The 17,265-nt window shown below is 41.1% G+C and overlaps 1 protein-coding gene across 1 annotated transcript in view; it reads left to right on the top strand.

Moving 5' to 3' along the window:
* Nucleotides 1–12,248: 12,248 nt before the first annotated feature.
* The window catches only part of LOC122561374 (broad substrate specificity ATP-binding cassette transporter ABCG2-like), a 123,684-nt gene continuing 118,667 nt past the window's right edge, over nucleotides 12,249–17,265 (top strand). The window contains exon 1 of the mRNA XM_043713136.1: nucleotides 12,249–12,361. Coding sequence (XP_043569071.1) covers nucleotides 12,249–12,361 — 113 coding nt within the window. The remainder of the gene's footprint in view (nucleotides 12,362–17,265) is intronic.

The raw sequence follows: 17,265 nt of genomic DNA, 5'->3' as shown, positions 1-17,265 counted from the left end.
CAGGCTCTTTGGCCCTCGATGTTGCGCTGATCCAAGCCCACCTAACCTATACTAACCCACTATCCTCCATATACCTATCCAATGCCTGCTTAAATGCCCATAAATAGGGAGAGTCCACCACTGCTACTGGCAGTGCATTCCATGAACTTACGACTCGCTGATTGAAGAACCTACCCCTAACTTCAGTCCTATATCTACCCCCCCCTTAATTTAAAGCTATGCCACCTTGTAATACCCGACTCCATACGGGGGGAAAAGGTTCACACTGTCAACCCTATCTAACCCCCTAATCATCTTGTACACCTCAATCAAGTCACCCCTAAACCTTCTTTTCTCTAATGAAAACAGCCCCAAGTGTCTCAGTCTTTCCTCATATGATCTTCCTTCCATACCAGGCAACATCCTGGTAAACCTCCTCTGCACCCGTTCCAGTGCCTCCACATCCTTCCTATAGTATGGCGACCAAAACTGCACACAATATTCCAGATGCGATGCACCAGAGTCTTATACAACTGCATCATGACCTCAGGACTAAAAGCCAGTACGCCATATGCCTTCCTCACCGCACTATTTACCTGGGTGGCAACTTTCAGAGCTTGAGATGGAATGGGCATGGTAAGTGGTGGGATCGTGAAGTGGCACAGGAGGTGAGTGCTAAAGTGTCTGATAATTTTAAAGAAACAAGTAGGATGAAATCCTGGAGAATTGAGCTGCCTTTTCAACACCAGCCCCTTGCACTTGGCAATTTCTATGACTGCCTCCTATTTGCATCTGGGTTTGATAAATGTTTGTAAAAGTTAAGGGATAGATATTTTGCTCTATCAGTCCTTGAATGGCTCAGATTTGTATATTTTGCTCATATTCCAATCTCAAGACCTTTTCCCATTGATTTATTAAATTTTGACAACCACACCTGCTCTATTGTCTGTTTGAAATTTAAAGATCTGCCCAGCTTTTACAAATAAGGCATCAATGATTCTGAGATATAGTTTTATCAGCCAGTTTAGACATGTGATGACACATCTCCAAACAGATGGGACTTGAGTTTCTTACTCAGAACTAGGGACAGTAGCATTGCACCTCAAGGACCCATTGTGCACTTCGTTGAATGTGCCTCTCAGTGAACCACCAAAAATTTTAATCATCATGCTTAAAAAATTGGGCCTGGACTTGGTGTTGCCCTCATTCTCCCCTGTTTAAGAGAACAATTGAACCCAAATTGCTTCATCAGAATTTATAGTAGTCCCTATTATCAGAAAAAAAAATGTACTATTTATTTATTAGCTTTTCTTTTTAATTCAGAATTTCAACACTGTAGCTTTTCCTTTCCACATTTTTGTTTACTTCTTTGATATGATTTAAAAATCTTGTCACTCATTAATTTATTATTCTTTTTCTGCAGCATGAATGCAAACTTATGAAGCTGTTATTTTACATTAATGGAAAATAAAATCAGCACAAGTGCTTTCGTTAGCAACACAGATCGGAAAGAACCCAACCCATGTGTCAATAAAGATCAAAGCAATATTATTCCTGAGTATTCCATGAGAAAAATGAAACTACATTTCAGTGCTCTTCTGTAAATATGGATTTGATGCAAAGCTTCAAGGGATCTGTGGTCAGCTTCCACAATATACAATATTCAGTCAATATCTCCAGTGACATTCCATATATTTGCAAAGTGACCAGAAGACAAGTACTGTACAATATGAAGTAAGTTTTCTACTTTCTTCGTTTTGGCCAATGATTGAAAATAATAACAGTAATGACAGAAAAGCGTATTCTTTCAGATCCTGCTGCTACTTCTTGCTTTGCCTATCCACTAGATTTGTTATAAGAGGGTCACATTAGAAGTTATTGACAGATAGATTTGCCCAATGGAAACTGAAACTTTCATAGCTACAAGCTATGATGTGCATTTTTCAGGTTATTGTGTGTCTATTTACATACACATTTGGCAGCTGTTCTGGATCCGTAAACCTTTATTTTTGTTCTAGATAATAAAACCATCAGAAATAAGAACTGCTCCATCACAAGAACATGGTTCTTTAAATTCATTTTAGCGCCTGCCCCTCCACGGACTTCCTTACATCAAAAATCTGTTGAACTCAGCTTTGAATGTATTTAATTACCCAGCCTCCATTGCTCTGTTTGGAAGAGAATTTCAAAAAGAAATAACACTGAGAGAAAAAAAGCTTCCTCATTTCCATCCTAAATTGGAGATCCCTTATTTTAAACTATGCCCCTTAGTTGTAGATTCCCACATGAGGGGAAGCATTCTATTTGTAATTACTCTGTCAAGCTCTCGCAAACTTCCATATGCTTTGGTAAGATGGCCTCTCATTGTTCTAAACTCCAGTAAGGAGACATTTAAACTGCTCAATCTTTCATAATAAAGCAGCCCTTCCTCCCAGAATCAATTTAGTAAACTTCTATGAACTATTTTTAGTGCATATTTGTTCTTCCTTAAGTAAGACAACCAAAACTATGTACAATACTCTTGATCCGTTCTGAAGAAGAAGGCTTCTGTAATTACTGACTATACTGCATGCTAACATTTTGAGATTCATGTGCAAGGTTCCCTCTGTACCAGAGCATTCTGTGGTCTCTCATTCACCCTTGATAAATGCCCAGCCATTCTTAGCATTCTCCAAAATGGCCAGTGAGAGTACTTGTCACTGTCAAGCAGTCAGCCAAAATATCAGTGGGCGGCACGGTGGCACAGTGGTTAGCACTGCTGCCTCACAGCGCCTGAGACCCGGGTTCAATTCCCGCCTCAGGCGACTGACTGTGTGGAGTTTGCACGTTCTCCCCGTGTCTGCGTGGGTCTCCTCCGGGTGCTCCGGTTTCCTCCCACAGTCCAAAAGATGTGCAGGGTCAGGTGAATTGGCCATGCTAAATTGCCCGTAGTGTTAGGTAAGGGGTAAATGTAGGGGTATGGGTGGGTTTCGCTTCGGCGGGTCGGTGTGGACTTGTTGGGCCGAAGGGCCTGTTTCTACACTGTCATATAATCTAATCTAATCTAATCCCATCCACCTTGCTAAGTTATCTCCCCATTCTAGCAAGCTTGTTGCAGGCTAACCCTCCATTTATTACCACCCTAATCTTGCTGGATTTCTTACCAGTATCTCTTTCCTTCAATTTTTTTAAAATTTCAGTTTTTAAAATTTAATTTTTAGACTAACTGGACTTTAGTGTCTCCCTCTTTATTTTCTTGGTTTAAAGTGTAAGGATGTTGTTTTATCAGTACTGATTCCGGAAAGTATCCACATCATGTCTAGGCAACATTGTACACCTGGTGTAAAACCCTAGTTATCTGTTATCCTTCACAACTCTTACTACTTGACATAACTGGTCTTTCTTCCTCTGTATGATAATACCATTTTAATATGTTGGTGTGTCAGAACCAATTCTTCTTTCTATGATCTGAAGTGCTTTCCAGTTAAGTCACTTTACTAACCTTCTTAAATACCTTGTCTGCACCACTGAATCTCACTTTTAGAGTTTTATCTTGTTATAATATTACCAATAGTTTGTCTCCTATTTGAAATGTTCTAGTTATAGAACATTGATCTTCACCTGTGAGGATTTTAAATGCTCCTGTGCTACTTTGTATGCTCCTATGAATGTCTCAAAAACACATGAACATATAATCTAGCACCTAAGATTTTCTCTTTGTCTTAAAAACCTTTCTTCAATGAATTTTAATGGACCCCCCTCTTATGACTTTGGATCAATTCAAGTGGGCTAAATCTAATAGATTCATTTGGGTAATCATTTGAGGTAGCAAATTACAAAATCTCCAATTCTTTTTCCCTATCTTGAGTGTATTTGTGACAAGATGCCCATCTCATCAGGCGGCAGACTTCAATTGTTTTTTGCTTACTGTATTGTGAAAATATTTGAAAATGAATTTGGAACCCGCGTCCAAATGTATTTCTATGTGTAGTCCATTACAAGTAAAAAAAATTGAATTAATATTTCCAAGACAACTTTAGCTGTATTTGTCATCAAAGGAATAACTTCTGAGAATAGGGTTATATCTATACCTGTAATTGTGAGGCTATATTAGTGCCCAACTTTTGTTTTTGGTAGTGGTCTACATAATTCACTGGTACTCTAGTGTCACGGTGGCTCAGTGGTTAGCACTGCTGCCTCACAGCACCAAGAATCTTGCTTTGATTCCAGCCTTGGGTGACTGTGTGTGTGTGGAGTTTGCAAGTTCTCCCTGTGTCTGTTTGGGTTTCCACCAGGTGTTCGGAAACTTTTTCTGTAGTTTTGTGTCTCTTTAAGGACTTTCTGTGGTTATAATCAAAGCTATAGCTTTCACTCCAGCCACACTATTGCCTAAGAATAAGTCAACTTCGTCCATGGATAATTTCTCCAACTACAACTGTTCTAAACATTCTAAGTGCACCACTTACAGATAATACATATATGCTGTCAAAACTTAGCACATTTATTAAAACTTTGCTTTCAATGTACTGTCTGGAAGGAAAGCCATATCCTTCTCCAACAAAAGCTGTTTGAATTTCTCCTGTTTGCCTTAAAATGACTATGTGTTTAAATGCAGCATTTGATGAAAAAGGGGTTAATTTTCTTTTTGATAAAAAGCCTTTACATCTCTTGTTTATCTTATTCACCCCTCCTGAACTCTCAGCAATGGTTTCCTTCGGACTCATATAGTTAAAGCTACAATTTAATCTGTGGTATTTTACTTGTGAGTGCGTTTTTTGGTTTCATTCTTACAAACTCCAGAAGTCCCATGAGCTTCCCATGATCTGATATAATTGAAACCCTTAGGCCTTTGACTCTTGCTTCTTCCTTCAGCAATTTCTTTTTTTGGTTTGAGGAAGAGCTCTTGGGGCATTCCCATCTATCCCTTCTTTACCAGTGTAACTTGCCTTCCTTCCACTCTCTCACCTTTTGTCCTTTTAAACCTTATGGGGTGATGGAAAAAGGTTTAGCTTTATGGATTCGCTTATAATTGTCAGCCACTCCTGACACCTGTCACGAAGTTGGCTTCTAATTTTTGGATGTCTTTTTAATTTTTTCTAAGAGAATGTTCTCTTTGAGAGCTTCGTGCTTTTAATGCCTGTATCCACTGGTGAAAATTACTTTGCTTTATCCTTTCAAATTCAGTATAGGTTTGTACATGCTTTTCCATAAGTTTCAAAACCTTTGCATTTATGCTTCAGGAACTAACTTGTATGCAGTCAGCATAACATGTTTTTTTATAATTTGGAGATGCCGGTGTTGGACTGGGGTGTACAAAGTTAAAAATCACACAACACCAGGTTATAATCCAACAGGTTTAATTGGAAGCACACTAGCTTTCGGAGCAACGCTCCTTCATCCGGTGATAGTGGAGGGCTCGATCGTAACACAGAATTTATAGCAAAAATTTACAGTGTGATGTAACTGAAATTATACATTGCAGAGTTATATTGTACTCTGCTCAAAAACTGCATGCATTCATGTAGAACTCTGAGCTCAAAAACTGCATGAATTTATGTAAAACTCTGTTATCTCACTTTTTAGTTTAGAATCAATCTAAACATCATGGCATAGACAGAGAACAGAGGGGTAAGGGCCAACACCTTCAACATATTGTCTCGCTATCACCATTGTTAACAGCTAACCCGAGAATGCAACTTTTAAAAAAAGGTTTTGTGATTTACATATGAAAGAAGTGAAACTATCACTGTATTCTAACAGATGAAAGGCTTAACAGACAATCAATTTTGCAATGTATAATTTCAGTTACATCACACTGTAAATTTTTGCTATAAATTCTGATGAAGGAGCATTGCTCCGAAAACTAGTGTGCTTCCAATTAAACCTGTTGGAATATAACCTGGTGTTGTGTGATTTTTAACTATGTTTTTTTATAGGTATTTTTATTGAAAAAAAGAAAATTTTAAAGATTTTTTACAAAATTACAAAAGTAATACAAGCAAGTATAAGCACCAATATAAAATTAAATAAATAAGAAGAAAAAATAAATAATAACAAAAAAAAATGGAAAAAACCCAACTAACTACTGATCTATCCTACAAACAACCAAAACATAAAATAGGATATCATACATTACAAGCAGAAAACAACAAAATAATTAAATAACTCGATACATGCTCGAAATAGATTTACGTCAAGCCATAATAAAACCTGTATTTATATGGGATTCCTCCTCCCGTAGGTCCCCGAACCAGCCAGAACCATTACCACATGGATAAAAGCCCTGGGCAGAGTAGCTGAAATATCTGTGTCGATATAGTTCAAAAAGGGCTGCCACGTTTTATAAAATAATTCTGCTTTTTGGTGCACCATATTTGTGAGGAAGTCAAGGGGGATATATTCCATGACTATCCTGTGCCAGTTCAAAAGTCCTGGGGGGGCCTTCAGCTACCCAATTCACTAAAATATTTTTCCTTGCAAATGGAGAGAGTAGCAAATAATTTCCTCCTGTACACATCCAGGGAGGGAAAATCTGAAGAGCCCAAAAGTAGGGACACTGGATCCAATCTAATCTCTGTTCCCAAGATCTCTGTCAAGGCATTTGCTACTCTATCCCAATACCTGCGGATCTTATGGCATGTCCATAGACAATGTGTGAGAGTGCCAACTTCTATTTTACATTTAGGACACATTGGGCATGCTCCTGCCTTGAATTTTGTGAGTTGTCCAGGTGCCATATGAGCCCTGTGACGTATCATTAATTGAATAGCCTGAGTTCTATTACAAATAGAGATCTTTCTGGCATTTTCCCAGATGTCCTCCCACATTTCTAAAGAGGTTTCCAACCTTAATTATTGATTCCAGGTTTCAAATAATCGTTCCATGTCCTTCGATGCCTTATTATATAATGAGTGATAAAGAGTACTGACCGAAGGTGGCCCCAACGGCCATAGCACTCTCCTTTCCCTATCCAATTTGTAGGGATTAACTATCAGTATGGTCTTCTTTTGTATAAAATCTCGGATTTGGAAATACCGAAAGAAGTCCCTGTTAGGCAGTCCAAACTTCTGGTGCAACTGCTCAAAGGACATCATGACCTCCCCATTGAACTGGTCTCCTAAGCAGGAGATATCTCTGGACTTCCAAGTTTTAAATGTAGCATCTATCAGCCCTGGCTGAAATCCCGATGCTCCCACGAGAGGGGTATAAGGGGAGGTTTTTTGCAGGTTAACCTCATCTTGTTGCATTATCCTCCAGGCTTTAATTGTATTTAATAGAATAGGGTTTTTACACTAGTCCATAATAGCTCTCATCTTGTCCATAAATAAAATATTGATGAGGGAACATTTTGCTTGGGAGGTGTCAATATCTAACCAGATTGATTGTGGGTCACAAGAGACCCAATCAGCTATATAGGATAATAAAGAGCTCAATTGATACCTCCTAAAGTCTGGAGAGTCCAGTCCTCACCTTGCTAATTTGATAAGGGTCCGTCTATGATTCCAAATAAAGGAGCCGAGCCAGCTGTAGAGCTCACGCAACATCTGTCTCGGCAGCATCTGGGGGAGCATTCTCATAGGATATAGAAGACGAGGTAGAATATTCATTTTAACTAAGGCTACTCTGCCTAACCAGGGTATTGGGAGATCTCCCCAGTGTTGAAAGTCCTGCCTTATTTTCTTTAATAAGTGCACAAAATTGGCTTTGTAAAGCTGACCAAATACTGGAGTGATCAAAATACCTAAATATAGTGGCTCAGTGGTTAGCACTGCTGCCTCACAGGGCTCAGGTCCCAGGTTCAATTCCAGTCTTGGATGACTGTCTGTGTGGAGTTTGCATGTTCTCCCCCATGTCTGCGTGGGCTTCCTCCGGGTGCTCCGGTTTCCTCCCACAGTCCAAAGATGTGCAGGTCAGGTGAATTGGCCATGCTGAATTGCCCATAGTGTTAGGTGCATTAGTCAGGGGGAAATGGGTCTGAGTGGGTTACTCTTCGGAGGGTCGGTGTGGTCTTGTTGGGCTGAAGGACCTGTTTCCACGCTGTAGGGAATCTAATCTAATCTATGGAAAACCTTCTAGTGACCACCAAAAGGGAAAGCAAGGTCCGTTCAGTAAATTGGAAACACTGGCAAGACGTCCCAATGGCATGGCCTCCGATTTCATAAAATTGATTTTATAACCTGAGAACATACCAAATAGATTGACCACTTGAATTACACGGGGCACGGATATCAAAGGCTCACTTAAGAAGAGGAGGACATCATCCGCATAGAGAATGATTTTGTGCTTGCCCAATCCAACCCTTAGAGCCATTATGTTAAGGTCAGTTCATGTAGCTTCTGCTAGTGGCTCAATCACGAAGGTGAATAATAATGGTGAGAGAGGACATCCCTGACGACAGTCCCTGCCAACGCTAAAGCTATCTGAACCTAAACCATTGATGATCACCGCTGCTTTAGGATCATTATGTCATACTGAAATCCATTTAGTAAATACCTCTCCGACACCGAACATTTCCAGTGTATAAAAAAAAATAGCCATTCTACCCAATCAAATGCCTTCTCTACGTCCAAGGAGACAACTAACCCCGGTATTGTTCCCTGTTGACAGGCTTGTATCATATTTAAGACCCTTCTAATATTATTAGTTGACGTGCACCCCTTTATAAACCCTGTCTGGTCTTCTTTTATGATGTATGGTAAGACCCTCTCCAGTCTTAATGCTAACATTTTGGAAAGAATTTTGAAATCCACATTTAGCAAGGATATGGGTCTATATGATGAGCAATCTTCTGAGGCCTTTGCCTTTTTAAAAATGAGAGAGATATTTGCTTCTCTCAATGAAGGCGGGAGGTAGCCCTGACTATGTGAGTAATTGTACATATTTATGAGTGGCCCGGCCAGTTACCCTACAAATTCTTTATAGAACTCTACCTGGAATCCGTCTGGCCCAGGTGCTTTGCCACTCTAAGCTGCCTGACCATGTCCAGCACTTCCTGGGTTGTCAGGGGGGCATTCAAGATCGGCACCTGCTCCGAGGTTAAGCCTGGAGGGGGCAAATTTTTAAAGAAGGATTCCACCTTCCCAGTTCTATCCTCACAATCCTGCGATTTATACAGTTCAAAATAGAACTTTCTAAAGGCTGCATTGATCTTTTTACGATCACAAGTCAAGGTACCAGCACTTTTTCTAATGGGCGTAATGGCTTGGAGAGCGTTTTTCTTTCTAGCAAGGTACACCAGGCTTGTTGCCATATTCAAATAATCTCTGCTTTGCGAATAACATTTCCCTCTTTGCTGTTTGGGTAAGTGTGGTATTCAAGGCTGCCCTAAGGGCTGTGATCCTTTATAGCTTAGTAATAGAGGGCCTATCAACATATGCTGTCTCAGCTGCCTTCAAGTGAGCCTCAAGCAGGCATTGTTGCTCTCCCTTTTGTCTTTTCCAGATCACAGAATATGCGATGACCAAGCCTCGCGCATATGCCTTCGTGGTCTCCCACATCATTGACGGGTTACTGGCCGTACCTGAATTAATTTTCCAGAAGGTCTTGAATTCCTGTAAAAAAATACTTTATAAGTTTGCTATCCTTCAATAAGAAGGAATCCATATGCCAATGTCGGGGGCCTATCCCATCACCCTTAGTCTTCACTTCCATATATACTGCGGCATGATCAGAAATAGCTATATTACCTATTTTACAAGACAGTATGGAATTCAAAAGGGTCGAGGGGGCAAAAAACATGTCAATTCTGGTATGGCACTTGTGTGGGTTAGAGTAGAAAGTAAAGTCTCCTCCCTGGGGATGAAGGCACCTCCACACGTCTACTAGTCCTAGCTCCTTATTCAGATCCGCCAGTTCAGATCCGCCAGAGCACCCATAGTGCTCCTAGGTATCCTATCCGTCTCTGGGTCCATAATACAGTTAAAATCTCCTCCTATAATTGTATGGCGGACCCCAAAACCGATAAACTTAGAGAAAACTTCCGTTACAAATTTAAAAGAGTGCGCCGGGGAGGGGGGGCAATAAAGATTCAAAATTCCATATTCCTGTTGTTGTGGTTCTGTTCGCCGAGCTGGGAATTTGTGTTGCAGATGTTTCATCCCCTGTCTAGGTGACATCCTCAGTGCTTGGGAGCCTCCTGTGAAGCGCTTCTGTGTTGTTTCCTCCGGCATTTATAAATGCCGGAGGAAACAACACAGAAGCGCTTCACAGGAGGCTCCCAAGCACTGAGGATGTCACCTAGACAGGGGATGAAACATCTGCAACACAAATTCCCAGCTCGGCGAACAGAACCACAACAACGAGCACCCGAGCTACAATTCTTCTCACAAACTTTGAATTCCATATTCCTTCCCATGGAGCAGCACAGTGGATCAGTGGTTAGCACTGCTGCCTCACAACACCAGGGTCCCAGATTCGATTTCACACTGTCTATGTGGAGTTTGCACATTCTCCCAGTGTCTGTGTGGGTTTCTTCCAGGTGCTCCGGTTTCTCCCACATGTGCGGGCCAGGTGAATTGGTCATGCTAAATTGCCCATAGTGTTAGGTGCATTAGTCAGAGGGAAATGGGTCTGGGTGGGTTACTCTTCGGAGAGTTGGTGTGGACTTGTTGGGCCAAAGGGCCTGTTTCCACACTGTAGGGAATCTAATTTGATCTAATTGATGTGTTAGAGCTTTGATCAATATTTACCATCCAGACTTATCTTTTATCTGGCTTAACATTTGGAAAGGAAGATTCTTCCGAATAAGAATGACTACTCCCCTACTTTTTGAACTGAAAGATTAAAAGAAAGCCTGATCAAATCCACCCTATTGTAGCTTTATGTGTTCTTTATCAAGTAGATGTGTCTCCTGTAAGAGAGCTACATCGACCCTTTCTTTCTTAAGACTTGATAATATCTTCTTCCTTTTGATTGGTAAATTGCTTCCATTGATATTCCAGGTGCACCACCTAAATGAATGGCTAGCCATGTTCGTCCAGGCAAGCCTGAGACCCCCTAGGAGGAAGAACCCCACCCAAAAGGCCTTGAATAAAGACCATAGAAAATTCACAAATGCAAAAATTCTGTAAAACATTTAAACCAACACAATTAAAAACTACTCCTAAATTTAAAAAAATGCAAAACATATTTGAAAGGAGACTTTCCCCCTTGCTCACAGGGGGCATAATTACCTATCAATAACCACACCATAATTTCTCCTAGCTGGGGCCCTGCCCTTGGCCTAGGCATTGTAAAATGGAGTAAAAAAATTCAAGTGTTTTATAAAACTAGTTAAAAGTGAGTGATCCCCCCCCCCCCCCACACACACACACACCCCAACACCAACAGACTGCCTGCAACAGTAGTAGACAAACACAGTAGTTTAACAAACACAATACAAAATAGAAATATATAAAGTTACAAAATTGCAATCCCAGCAAGTATTAAGCAACTAAGTAAGATGAAGAAAGACGAAAACCCCGGTCCAGAATAAAAAGCAAAATAGAACAAACCTCCCTCCCCACAAATCGAGTAAACCGCACATACGATAAAAAAAAAGCGACCAAAAGAAGGTTAAAGAACTAACGCCCCCCGGGAAAGATGAGTGGAAGAGAAATGAAGAAGGAAAAAAAATGGGTAAACAATGGGGCAAAATAAAGTTGTTACCATATGGTTCGAGTCCCGCAGTCTATTTAAGAGAGTCCAAGAATTCTTTTGCTTTCTCCAGTGATCCAAAGTTATAAATGGATCCTCCATGGCTGAGGCGCAGCATTGCCGGATAACGCATGGAGTGTTGAATATTTAGGTCTCTTAGACGCTTCTTCGCCTCATCAAATGCCCTCCTCTTGCGGACCAGGACTGAAGAGAAGTCCTGAAATAACATTATCCTTGTGCCTGCGGGTCCTTCCCCAGGACTCTGGAGGTTTCCAGGAGCATTTGTTTTTCTTTGTAGCATTGGAGTCGGATTAGGACTGGGCGGGAGCGTTGGTCCGACCCGGGCCTGCGTACAGCAACCTGGTGGGCCCACTCCACCCGCTACTGGCCCAATCCAGACTCCAACTTCAATAATTGTGGGAGCCATTGCTCCAAAAAGTCCACAACCTGGTCTTCCTCTTCCCGTTTGGGAAGACCCAGCAACCGAATATTTTTCTGACGACCCCGATTATTGAGGTCGTCGATGCGCTCCCTCCAGGGTCTGGATTCGCTGCTCGAGAGCCTGGACCTGACCCACAGACGACTTGGCAGCCATTTCCGAGTCCGCGGTGCGTTGCTCTTCTGACACGCTGCTTGAGTTTTTCGATCTCTCGGTCATGCTTCTGCAGCATGATGGAGATCAACTCCCACCTGGACCACGTCTCTTCAATGAAAGTGTCAATCTTCTCCTGGAGTTTGGTGATCCTGGAGAGCAGGCTCGCCACCGAAGGTAGGTCCCCCGAAGCAGCCGCGGATGTCTCTGCTGCTGCGGGAGGGGTCATTGCCAGTTGCAAGCTGCGGGAGTTTTTCCCCTTAGACATTTAAAAAAAACACCAAACTATCCAAGTTTGAAGTAAAATGACTGAGTACACTGGGCAAAAGCTATCCTAAATGATTTAAAGGGTGAGGTGAAGGTGGGTGCCCCACTTTGCCTGAGTCTTATGCAGAGCACTGCAGACTCAGACTTACTGGGTCGCTGCAATCTTGAATCTCCCAGCATAACATGTTTTTAATGCATAAAATCCATAAAAACCACCTCAGAAAGTGACGTATAAAGTTCATGTGTTATATCTGCAAGGGGAATATCAAGGTTTTCTTCAGACATTCCATTTGCTTTTCCACCTTTTCAAATGACATAAAGAATGACTGCACATCTACTTCCTCATTCTATTCAGGCCTGTATGAGTTTAGACATTTGTTTATTGGACTTTATAGGATGTGTTCTCCTGTTCAGAACCTCCTTCTGCCCTATGGCTTCTTTTATAACCTGCAACCTTTTTTTTTGCTTATCTTGCTTTCTCAATTTCCAATTTATCCTTTTCTCTCGAATTTCTAGTTCCAGCCTCCTAAATGCTCTGTATCTTTCCACTCTCTCCGAAGTTCAAGTTCAATTCTTTTCATCTCCATCTCCATTCTATTCGATTCCAATGTTCTTTCCTTCTCCATATCATAATTTCCTTTTTGTGTTCATGCTGCTTTAAGAGTAACTCAGTCATAATTACATCTAATGACTCACTCCTTGGAGTATTTGGTCTTTCTCATATTTCCAACACTCTGAAACACTGTGATAATATGTTAATTATGTCCATTTTCTTAGCTTTTGCAGGAAATTCTGCCTTTATATCCTTTGTCAATTCTGTGGTCTTAGCCATTGTCAAGCTGCATCCAGTGCCAACTTATTTTATAGTGTGGGAAACCTGGTATCTATCCTTTGATCCTTTACCAATTAATCTATTTCCAATTTCACATATGCATTTAATGATCCTGCACAACAAGCCTCCAAACCTTTGTAACAATGCTGATGGGAAGAGCGGGTTGAAAATAAAGTTCCATCATTCCATGAGTCACCACAAATGTAAATATGAGTCGAAAGTGTGGTGCTGGAAAAGCACAGCAGGTCAGGCAGCATCCAAGGAGCAAGAGAGTTGACATTTTGATCAAAAGCACCTCATTGGCTGACTGGATGATTAATTTGCCTAACTGTGTCTACACCAGGTTTAATTAAAAAAAAGGAAAATTAGAATTTATTTATTACAACAAACTCATCTTTTAATAATTGTCAAAACGGATTATTAATTACTACTATGCAAACTGAAATCATACTCTGAATTTAAATGCACAGATTAATTCACAAATAGGATGGTCAAAACAGAGTTTCGCAGAAATATTGTTGATTGAAAACAGGCAAAAAGGAACAACTTCTATGGGTCAAGGGTCCAAACATGTAATTGGAATGAGATAACTTTCTCACAGTTCTTTTGCTTTTTGATGATGGTATCACATTGTTGCTGACAGAGGCACTCCTCAATATGGTAGCGAGTTGTTTGGAACTAGGTGTTTGCTTGAGTTAGAAGTTCTTCTTTTCAAAGTCTTTTAGTGCTGATTTTCTTCCATTCAGAGAATGAGAAGAGAGAGAGAGCTGGTGTAATTAGAGGCCTGAGTGCAACTGCCCTTGCAGTTTTCAGATTAGATTCCCTACAGTGTGGAAACAGGCCTTTCGGCCCAACAAGTCCACACTGACCCTCTGAAGAGTAACTCACCCAGATTCATTTCCCTCTGACTAATGCATCTAGCACTCTGGGCAATTTAGCATGACCAATTCACCTGACTTGTACATCTTTGGACTGTAGGAGGAAACTGGAGTACCCGGAGGAAACCCATGTAGACAATGTGCAAACTCCACACAGACAGTCACCCAAGGCCGGAATCGAACCTGGAACCCTGGTGCTGTGAGGCAGCAGTGCTAACCACTGAGCCACTGTGCCAAACTACCTCATGTACCTGTACAGAATTTGTTGCTGAACTGTTCTTTTTTTTCCCCAAATGAAAGGCACCTGGTGCCAGCTAGTGTCATAAAGGATTAAATCTAGCTTCTTCAAAAGTTACACGCTACTGTGTAATCATTCAGTGAACAGCATACAGTTCCACTTTTGCTGAGTTTTTAAAAGAAGCTAATTCTTTTCAATACAGCAGTCCAAGCGTCTCTTCTCCAGTTTAAATTTCAAATAAGATACATAAAGTCCTTACATAATTATGATGGAACATATCGCACAAGAATTGTGCTATTTTTTGAATTAGAATCCCTAAAGTGTGGAAACAGACCATTCGGCCCAACCCTCCGAAGAGTAACCCACCCAGACCCATTCTCCTACTCTATATTTACCTCTGACTAATGCACCTAACCTACACATCCCTGAACACTGTGGGTAATTTAGCATGACCAATTCACCTAACCTGCACATCTTTGGATTGTGGGAGGAAACCAGAGTACCCAGAGAAAACTCACGCAGACACAGGGAGAATGTGCAAACTCCACACAGTCACCCGAGGTTGGAATTGAACCCGGGTCCCCAGCACTGTGAGGCAGCAGTGCTAACCACTGCTAACCATTTTCTGTGAGACTTATTCAAAAATTGGTTTGAGTGACAAAAAAAAACTATAGGGTGAACATTAAACTAACAAAAACTGCTTGCTTGATATTCCTATATTATAGAGGTTGAGGAGCTGGGAGTTGCACAATTTTGACCCAATAGCACCACTGCGAGTGGGTGGTGGAATTGCAGAAGGACACATTTGTATAGGTAGTTTTCATTTTAAATATGGACTTGGAAATTTATTATTCTATACAGGTGTATGTTTTTAATGTTATGGAGTAGCTTGAAACAAAAAGTCAAAAATGCTAAGAGGATATGTAGAGAAAAACTGGTATGCCGTATGGGTAACTAACAAAATTAGGTACGGGCCTTTCCAACAGGGCGAGAGAGAATTCTTTTCAAACGATTTTATCATTACTGTCCCCAGGTTGGAAGGGACGCATTGGCTCATTACTAGGTATGGGAATGGAATTTTTTTACTAGGTTATGATTTTTGGTAATCATCTTGCAGAGTGCTCTGACATAATCCAGTAAAGCCAGTGTTAGAAGCAGTGCAACATCCACAGGAAAGTTTGGAGGACTTGCCCCTGTGGGCATCAGTCTTCCCACCAGGACTTCGAATAGATTGAGTCCAGTGACTCAGTTGCTCTGATTTCTTATAGTATACAGAGCTAGGGGTAAGGCTTCGGGCCAAGGTAGGCGCGTACCTTGAGTAATCTTGGTCAGGGTAGTTTTAAGGGTACCATTCATCCATTCCACCATACCTGAGGATTGGGGTTCATAAGGAATATGATATTTCCATGCAATGCCTAGAACTTCACTAATACCTCCTGTCACTGTCGTAGTAAAATGAATGCCTCCGTCACTATTAATGCCACCTGGAACTCCAAACCGGGGAATCACGTCTTTCATAAGGCACTTGACCACTGTTATAGCAGTATTATCAGTCATTAGGATGGTTTCGATCTATCTACTAAATACATCTACTATTATTAGACAATATTTGTAACAATGTACTCGAGGTAATTCTATAAAACCAAGTTGTAGACAAGTAGAAGGGCCCACCAGGCAAGGGAGTAGTTCCAGAACCACAGGGACATCCCTTTTACAGCACAAGATTTACTTTTCCCCAACAGAATGTTAAACAAATTAAGTTGAACAAGTAATTAAAGATCATGTATGGCTATTGGATATGAAACATGAAACCTTTGGAAACTAACTGAATAGTACAAATCCTAAATGAGTACAGCAGCATGGTGGCTCAGTGGTTAGCACTGCTGCCTCATAGCACCAGGGTCCTAGGTTCAATTCCAGCCTCAGGCGACTGTCTGTGTGGAGTTTGCACATTCTCCCCGTGTCTGTGTGGGTTTCCTCCGAGTGCTCTGGTTTCCTCCCACAGTCACAAAGACGTGCAGGTCAGGTGGATTGGCCATGCTAAATTGCCCATAGTGTTAGGTGCATTAGTCAGAGGGAGATGGGTCTGGGTGGGTTTCTCTTTAGAGGGTTAGTGTGTACTGGTTGGGCTGAAGGGCCTGTTTCCACACTGTAGGGAATCTAATCTTTTCTCAGTTTTTGCAGCAAGGGTACAAGATAAGGAAGTGGAACTGTTTGAAAGAATAACTAAATAAAAGAAAATAATGCTGGAAAGAAAAGTGATGGTAACAAAGAATAAGGGCATCAGATCTCTGACAGCAGACAGACCAGAATGTTGGAGGATGTCAGAAGGAACTAGCAAGGCCATGACTATAGCCTTGAGGCATTGATGTGTATGGAAGTTGTGCTGCAGAAGTGCAGAGTTTTCAATTTCACATTTGTTGAACAAAGAAGAAGTGAATTAATCCAGGTCCAAGGTTGAAAGTGGCTAATTTAAATATTCAACAGTAAAGTTTGTATACATGCATAAAGGCATGGTGTTACAACATGGGCACAGCAGGTCAAACCCAATCATACCCCCTTTCCATGGATTTGCAATGCAGTAAAATTAAAATATTCAATGACCTTTAAAATCATCTACTTGTCCTAATCAGGCTTTGCAATAACAGATATCAGATACAAAATTTATACTTAAACAAAAAACTTAATGATTTATTATTATAGTGTAACTTTAGCAGAACATGGATAAACCACAAACCACGGTGGCACAGTGGTTAGCGCTGCTGCCTCACAGCGCCTGAGACCCGGGTTCAATTCCCGCCTCAGGCGACTGACTGTGTGGAGTTTGCACGTTCTCCCCGTGTCTGCGTGGGTTTCCTCCGGGTGC

The sequence above is a fragment of the Chiloscyllium plagiosum genome, chromosome 22 (assembly GCF_004010195.1).
Source record: "Chiloscyllium plagiosum isolate BGI_BamShark_2017 chromosome 22, ASM401019v2, whole genome shotgun sequence".
Classification (NCBI taxonomy): domain Eukaryota; kingdom Metazoa; phylum Chordata; class Chondrichthyes; order Orectolobiformes; family Hemiscylliidae; genus Chiloscyllium; species Chiloscyllium plagiosum.
This window is presented reverse-complemented; position numbering and strand designations above follow the sequence as displayed.